The 8,815-nt window shown below is 37.2% G+C and overlaps 1 protein-coding gene across 3 annotated transcripts in view; it reads left to right on the top strand.

Annotated features, from left to right (window-relative positions):
- CDK15 (cyclin dependent kinase 15) overlaps positions 1-8,815 on the top strand; it is a 78,991-nt gene that overhangs the window by 38,030 nt on the left and 32,146 nt on the right. For all 3 annotated transcript variants that reach the window (XM_006921360.1, XM_006921358.1, XM_006921359.1), the window contains exons 9-10: positions 868-961; positions 7,405-7,468. In XM_006921360.1, the coding sequence (XP_006921422.1) occupies positions 868-961; positions 7,405-7,468 (158 nt within the window). The remainder of the gene's footprint in view (positions 1-867; positions 962-7,404; positions 7,469-8,815) is intronic.

Here is an 8,815-nt window from a genome sequence, read left to right on the forward strand (position 1 = left end):
CCTTCCTTCTTTCCTTCCTTCCTTCCTTCCTTCCTTCCTTCTTTTCCTTCCTGTCCTTCCTTTCCTTCCTTTCCTCCCTTTCCTTTCTTTCCTTACCCCTAGGAACCAAACAATTGTGGAGAGAGAATGAACCAGACATGCTTAGCAACATTCTTTAAGCAGTAGTCAAAAGTAGGCTAACTCTATGTAATTGCACAGTCAGCTAAGGAGCCCAGCACCAGTGACTCCTAGTTCTTTAATGGATTATTTTAAGACATGCTGTGTCATCAAACTCCTGATATAGAGGACGATACCATGGATAAACACAGACATCAAAGTGTCTGAGTCAAATGCAGAATGTGAAAAAGTTTTAGGAGTACCTAAACCAATTTTTTTCACTTAAGGTTCCATTTTTTGCATGTACAAGTATGACATGATAAAATAATCTGTCTAATTAAATATATAAAAGCCCTTTCAGGAAGTATAAAAGAAACATTCTGATTATGTCATAGTTTAACTTGCAGGTATTTTGTTTCTTAATAGCACATACAATAATAGCATCTTAGAGTCAGTGAAAGAAAGCATTCAGTTTGGAGATTTAGTACCTTCCCTGCTTCTCATAAAATGAATAGTTAATGAGCTTGAATAGGGCAAAATGTTATCTATACTGCATTTCTAAATGCTGGCTGCATTCCATTTTAACAAAAAGCTAAAAACTATTCTTATTTTTGGTTGAGAAAGGGACTTCTCTTTTTGTCCAAGACTTAATAGCATGTGGCCTCTATTTAACTATCCCAAATATTTCTTGGGAGAAGAAATGCTGTTAATTCGGTTTTGCAAGTATGTTTTTCTTGAGAGTGTTGGGTTGACTCTTGTTTCCTTTGCTAGGGGTGCAGGCTGCATCTTTATTGAAATGTTCCAGGGTCAACCTTTGTTTCCTGGGGTTTCCAGCATCCTTGAACAGCTGGAGAGGATCTGGGAGGTAAGAGAAGAATTCCTCTTGGGAAGAAGAAATATCTGCATTTCAAACTTTGAACCAGATTTGCCTTAGAGATGAATGACGCAGTCCATCTGTTTTGAGCTATTAAGACATGTCTTAAGATTGTGGAAACTGTGGTATTTGTCACAGGTATAATAAGCACCTTGGGAATGAGTGGTCAGGAAACCCCCTTTGTCCTGTAGAAGCCCATGAATCCACCTGCTTTCTTTTATTATTGTCTCAATCTCCCAGGGCAATTTCTGCCATTAATACTTAAGCACATTTTTTCCACCCTGCCACCCCCAGCTCTAATTCTACCATATATTTGGCCCTAGGTCTTGTCAACTGAAGACAAGACACTAAATTTTCATAGAACCCCAATAAAAACAAAGACTTACCATGTTAGTGTGAGAGAAAGACAGTATTTATCATGCTCCTCCAAAACCAAATTCCTAAGGTATTGATGTGCTTTTGTGTGTGTTGTTCCATTTCTTTCTTTATTATTTATCTCTGCCTCATTTGCACCACGATGTACTTCATTTTCATGTCCCTTGTAGCTTGCATGCTATGTTAGTCATCTGCATATTTCTCTATTTCTCTAATTTCTAAAATTGTTGTAAAATATATGTAAAATGTATTCTTCTAAGCACTTTAAGCGCACAGTTCATTGGCACTATATACAACCACACTATTGTGCAACCATCACCACCATTCATTTCTAAGACTTTTTTATCATCCCAAACAAAAGCTCATACCCATTAAACAATAACTCCCCCTTTACCCTCCTCCCAGCCACTGGTAACCTCTCATCTACTTTCTGTCTCTATGATTTGCCTGTTCTAGGTATCTCATGTTAGTAGAATCATACAGAATTTGTTCTCTATGTCTAGTTTCTTTCACTTAGCATAACACTTTCAAGGTTCATCCACGTTGTAGCATGTGTCAAAAATGCTTTAAGCTGGGTTTTTTAAAAAATCACTTGTTATCCTAGATCCTGCTTCCTTTCAAGTTTGCTTGCTGCAAGCAGGTATCTATCTGGAGCATTCTTGCTAACAGCCTCTGATGCAGGTATCTTAGGAAATATTGCCAGAGTAGGGTTTTTGTATGCAGGTGAGGAAATCTGTCTTCTCTCAATTTTCTCAATTTTTCTCCTTTACAATTTTGATTTAGTAACCCCAAACTTTTGCCTGTCCTGAAATATAAAATTTTTATTTTCAAATTATATTCCCAATGTGGAGTCTGTCATTTATTTATTTTTTTTTTAAGTTGAGTTTGTCTTTAATACACACACAAAAAAATGAGGAAAACTCCTTAGGGAACACTGGGGGAAAAGGGAAAAGAGTTGCCGGCATATGGAGGGTCATCAACTCATGTCTATGAAGACGTTCTATGCAAATCAGTCTAGTGCTATAGATTCATGACCCAGAAGATGTCTTCTGGCTAAAATAAAATGTGGTTTGAGAAATTAAGACATTTCATAGAGGTTAATCATTGCCATTAAAATTTTCTTTTGGAAACATGGGGGTCTTTACAAGGGAGCATAGGAAAAATTGAGAAGCATTTACAAACTACGAAAATATTTTCAAACCAAAAGATTTTTTTCCCCAAAATTCCCCTGCAAGACAGATAAATGCTATCTTCAAACATCGTCACTGGATGCCATAACACCATTTAAGCTGGAGATAGCCTAATGTAATAATGCTTTGGAGTTTGGGTTTGACTTTTAGCCCCTTTCTAGCTAAATAAATGTGAGCAAGTTATATAGTCCCTCTGAGCTTCAGTTTCCTTGTTTGTTAAATGGGGCTAGTGATAATGACTTTCTAACCTTGCTGTCAGAACTCCATAAGATGAAATGCCTAACAAGCTCCATGCACCAAAAGCGCTCAATAAATATGCGCTGCCTTCTTTTCTCATATAAGTTATTATTATAGAGATGTTTCAATAACCTAAGTGCTAAAAAGCACTTCCTGATACATAACCTAATTGTTCTTCCACTTGGTATTACTTCTTGTCCACAATAGAGGAATCACAATTAGCACTGCCTAAACCTGACCTTGCAATGACCTTTACACATTGGAAGAGTAGTTCTTAGTCACTTAATTAGTAAACAACACTAATTGGACACTCACCATATAAAATACTCTACAAGGTCTTATAAGAAGCTATAAGGCATGGAAAAAAGGAAGAACAAGAAAAATGAATGATGTGTGCTTTCAAGTGTTCAGTCTAGATGGTGTCAAAGATGAAGTACAAGTAAATATATGTGAAACAAACATACTTTGTGTATATATATGAAAGGATATATGTGTAGTTAGTTAATATAAATTGTAATATTGAAATAAGGTATGTTATCAGGATATTTGAAAAGTTGTATATAAACTGATTTTTTAATTTTACATACTATCTTTAAATAATCGTGCTTTTAAAAGCAATCATTTTACAGTTCTTTGCATTTAGCACAGCACTTAGAAATCATAAAACAGAAAGAATGGGCTAGACGTTTCCCATGACCCAATGGCTTTCTGGTTATTGGTTCGTTTCCAGGACTGGCATTGCTAACTGACACTGGCCATCTGAAGATGTTTTAGGTAATTCAGTAAGTGAAAAAATTTGGACTTGAATCTGGACATAAAGTGCCAAAACATGAGTGATGCAGGAAAAACAAACATGTCTTAACAAATCAGTCCAACAGTTCCTGCCCAGGAAGCCATGTTTATTTCTACTATTATTCTTATCACACTGCAATCAATCAAAGGGACTTTATTTTGACATTTATGACAACTCATTATAAATTTAAAACAAGTAAACATATTAGAAATAACAGTAGCCTGCAGTCAGGAGACATGCATTCTGAACCCAGCTCTAGCGTCAGGTAATGAGGTAAAGCAAGTCACATAGCCAACCTCCCCGGGTTTCCAGCATCTTAAATGTTAAAGATGCTCCTTGACTTATGATAAGTCACCTCCCAATACATACCTACCATAAGCTGAAAATATCATTACGTTCAGGGATCCCCAACCCCCAGGCTGCTGACTGGTAAAGGTCCATGGCCTGTTAGGAACCAGGCCGCAAAGCAGGAAGTGAGTGGCAGTCAAGCAAGTGTAGCTTTGTCTGTATCTGCAGCCGCTTCCCAGAGTTAGCATCACCACCTCAGCTCCACCTCAGATCATCAGGCATTAGATTCTCACAGGAGCACCAGTCCCTGGTGCCAAAAAAGTTGAGGACCACTGGTTAAGTTGAACCATAGTAAGTTGGGGACCACCTGTATTTGATTTTCTGACTCCATGAAATTGTGACTTCTTTAAACAAAGTGTAAAGAGAATATTGTAGCTCCTATCATTTTAAACCATAATATTCTTCTCTGTTTATTAGATTCCTCCCCTTCCCAGGTAGTTATTTCTCAAGTTTGTCAACTTGGATAGCTCATTGTTGACTTTCAATTTGATCAAAGAGATAGTTCCTTCCATATTGATTAGCCATACTTTAAGGGCACCAGGAAATCAGATTCACTATATTTCATTTTCCCCCAATCCTTTCAGAGGAGGTAGAAACCATAGTTTTGTTATCATGTCTGTAGTTCCACACTCTGAGGACAAAGTGAAAAAGCCACCATATTCAGCAGAGTGTTATTTTTAGCACTACTACATCTCAAGCCAGTTAGAAATTTAAACATTACATACAGCTCCTGAATTTGTTTTTACTAAATGTGGTCTACACAAATGAAAATAAGAAATCAATTTCTAGTTCTATGACACTGGGTATAGGAATGACTTCTATGAAAGCAATGTGTCCATTCTAAATCTCCTAACCTCTAACTACAGTCTTCCCCTAAATTTTCCTGAGATCTCACTCTTAGGAATAAAGACATAATGAGAAGTCCTTAATTCTTCTTTTACCATTTTTGTAAAATAACTGTGTGTGTGTGTGTGTGTGTGTGTGTGTGTGTGTGTGTGTTCACATATGAATAACTGCTTTCCGATCAATTTTTTAGACATCTAATTCTTTCAATAAGTGTGGTTCTAAAATCAGAATAAAATGAACTCTGCAGACTTTAAATCCATTAATCAAAATGTATTCAGTTTCCATTCCAACAAAGGCAGAAAATGGCCCCTGCAGCCCACTGTGGTTTCAAATACAGCACTTACTAGCTGCCTTTTAAGAGCCTTCAGGGAGGGAGTAAATCAACAATTTTTGGTTTTCAGTTTCCCAGACAGTTAAATGGAGATTTAGTAATTTTCTCAAGTGAAAACAAATTCAATAACTTTCAAGTAGAAACTGAGCATCAAATTTCCAAATAAAAGACATTGAATTTTTGTTTAAACTTTTAAAATCTCAAGCTTAAAACGTTTAGCATAATATTTAAAAATTATTGGTATCCATTTTGTTGGCTTTAATTAAACATAATACAAAATAACCAACAATTCTGGTAACATTCACCTTAGAAAAAATATGGATGCGGTAGTTATTTATTTCCTGTATTGCTTTCTCTTTATTATCTTTGCCTTCTTCTCATTGTGCTTTGTCAGTCAATGAAGACGTATGGGTAAATGTGAATCACACCCACTTGCTTACATGCACTTCTTGTGCAAATACCTAAGATGGTACATTACAAAAGAGGAATTAGCTACCCATCCTCTGGCCCTCACCTACAAAAGAATTAGTCCATTCGGTTTTTCAACATGGATTCCAGGATTCCTAGTGTTTCCTCAGGCTCAGGGTGGTCAGTAAGAAGAGCCTATAATCCTCTCAGGAGCTTTCCAGTTTGTTTAGAGAATGGATCAAAGAAAGATTTTACTGGATGGCATGATTTTTTAAATTAATATTATGAGGGAAAATAGCACTTCAGTATCTATTGTTTGAGGACAAGCATAACAGGCACTACAGAGTATCCCTCAGCCAGAGTCTTAGTCAGCGAGCTGGTAAATATTAAGATTCTGGATTCCTCATTGATTAGTATGAGTCAGTTATTGGGCAGAAGTTCCTCATTATCAGTCAATTGACTTCCTGCCATTAACAATTGGCCTAGCATCTGTATCCAGCATTTTACAAATGGATTCACTAGACTCTTTCTACAAGAGATGCTTCTAAAAAGAGTTACATAGAGATATACTTCTAAGAAAAGTTATATTGTAGTGGTGTAAGAAAAACTACTAACATTTTACAAAAACAACGTTATTCTAGCTCTCAAACTAACTGACATAGGGCTGTTATGATTATTTTAAAAGAATAGTAAGATGATACCTATATGGGAACTCGCAGAAACAGCACCACCCAAAATCTGAAATGTTTTGACTGTGCTCCAAAAGACTTTCGTTTTCATATTAATTCAAAACTAGAGCTTCGGTTTAGTAATCCAAAGTATAAGTGAGCAATTCTTCAAGTAATGTTGTTACTATTACAATCCACCAGTTAAAAACCAGTACCATATTCCAAGCGGCTGGCCACAGAAAAACAAGCAGATGAGATGACTTTGGTAAAAGTACTAGAGTTAGGTATGGGATCATTTTTAGCCAACTTCCCACTGCCTAAATGTCAGTAATCTGAACTCTTTTTAATTTGAGCTCATCTCAGAACAGCTGAATGCCCATGCTGAGGCATAATTTAAGCTGTCGAGATGAATATATACAGATGTATATTCATCTGATGTAAGGCAAAGGGACAATATCCATATCCCCAATTTCTAACGTAGCATCTTAATGTATAGTGGTCATGCAATAAGTATTTAATGATAAGAATATGACTTTAAGCAAGGCTGTATGATCTGCCTCAGAATAACAAGTAAGTTAGTGAAAACACAGACTCAGAACCTATATTAGGATTCTCCAGGTAAACAGAATCAATAGGATATACAGAGATATGTAAAAGATTTATTATGGGAATTGGCTCCTGCAATTATGGAGGCTGAGATAAGCCATCTGCAAGCTGGAGAACCAGAAAAGCCAGTGGTATTATTCAGTCTGAGGTCAAAGGCCTGAGAATTGAGGGGGCTGCTAGTAGTAAGTCCCAGAATCTGAAGGCCCGAGAACCAGAATCGCTGATATCTGATGTCAGGAGATGATGGACATTTTAGTTCAAGAAGAGAAAGCGAGAAGTTGCCCTTCCTTTACTTTTTTGTTCTGTTCGGACCCTCAGTGATTTGGATGATGCCTGTACACATGGGTGAGGATAGATCTCTACTCAGTCTATTGATTTAAATACTGACCTCTTCTGGAAAGACTTCCAGAAATAATGTTTTACGAGCTTTCTGGGCATTCCTTAGCCCAGGCAAGTCGACACATAAAATTAGCCATCACGGGAACGTAGGAATATACTTAGTTTTGCTATGGTGTAATGTGACCTACATCTGACTCTTCCCTAGTGCTCCCTAGTCTGTCCTTCTGGCCTTCACACTTGCTTCATCCACCTCGTCTTCTCCCTCATTTTTCTCTGTCTTTGGCTTTATATAGGTGTTGGGAGTCCCTACAGAGGATACTTGGCCTGGAGTTTCCAAACTACCTAACTACAATCCAGGTAATAACCGATTTGAGCTTCTGAATGCTCTGAGAATTAGCAGTGTGAAAGATTTGGCTATGCAGTATGTCCTTCTTTTATTATTAACTCAACAGCAAAGATAGGTCTAGACAAATTTTTGGATTCATATCATTCCCCGACTAACCCTTTTATGAGGAGGACACTGAAATAGTGCTGGAGGTTAGATCAATTCCCCAACTCCGTAAAACACAAGTAGTAAACTAAATAAGAATTTCAAATGACTATTACTATGGAGTCCACATCGGTTTCCAAATACCCAATATCTCAGAGAAATAACTCAAAAATAGTCTCACTTTTGAGCCCCATGACTATCGTTGACTTATATGCTAATACAACAGAGGGGAAATGGAGGCTCACCGGGCTCATTAGACATGGGATAAGCCAAGTAAGTTGTCTCTAGATTATATAAGAGTTCACCCACTTACCTCTAGACCTGATATTTGGTCATTTTCTGTCACATATTTGGTCCTCTAAGACTGGCTCCTAGGGTGGATTTGGAAGTATTGAAAGTGTTGCCCATGGGAGAAGTCTTTGAGATATGGTCCCAAGGCCAAAGCTGAGGGGACAGATTTCCCAGTTGTCACATTAAGGATGTTGAGACAAAAGGGAGGAGACAAACAGTGAGTTATAGGATGAAGGAATGTACCAGAGGCTGGAGAAGCAAGGAATGGCCATAGCAAAGCTGGACTCATGCTGGCAGGATTAAACGGGAGGTGTATATATACAGATAAGGACAAGATTAGGATAAATGTGGCCTGAGTCACATTTTCTAGTCTTTATATTCTTACATCATCCCATTAGTAAAAACGAATTTTCCCCCAATTGTTGTCATTACAAACTTTAGTATGAGATTATCCTGGAGGGGTTTTATGAAAGCATGAAACTGTAAAAGAATTAGAAAGGTGATTAAAGAGCAAAACAAAAGACATAGGAGACTAAGGATTTTTTTTTTCTTCTCTTCTCCAGCATCTAATATTTTTTTTTGAGCAGCTATACATAGGGATCAGGTATCTCAAACTTATCAAGATTATGGAACCCTTACAGCAAGCTAAAGACTTACTGTAAAATCATTTCGGCTACTATGAGAATACCCTTGTGATTGCTAAATGACTTTTGGGTCATTTACAAATAGTTTAGCATTTCTATTTGGCTAATTAAGCACCTGAGAAAAATGCTGCTGTCTGGCCACGGGGCTTTCCTTTTCCTTTTCCCTTTTGTCTAAGATAGAAAAAAGAAGAAGCTTCTTGTGGAGAACATGATCCAGTCTGCAATAGGTCCTATGTCCACTTGCCATGGTTTCTAGGAGAACCTGGCTCTCATCTTTTC

The sequence above is a fragment of the Pteropus alecto genome, unplaced genomic scaffold (assembly GCF_000325575.1).
Source record: "Pteropus alecto unplaced genomic scaffold, ASM32557v1 scaffold3, whole genome shotgun sequence".
Classification (NCBI taxonomy): Eukaryota; Metazoa; Chordata; class Mammalia; order Chiroptera; family Pteropodidae; genus Pteropus; species Pteropus alecto.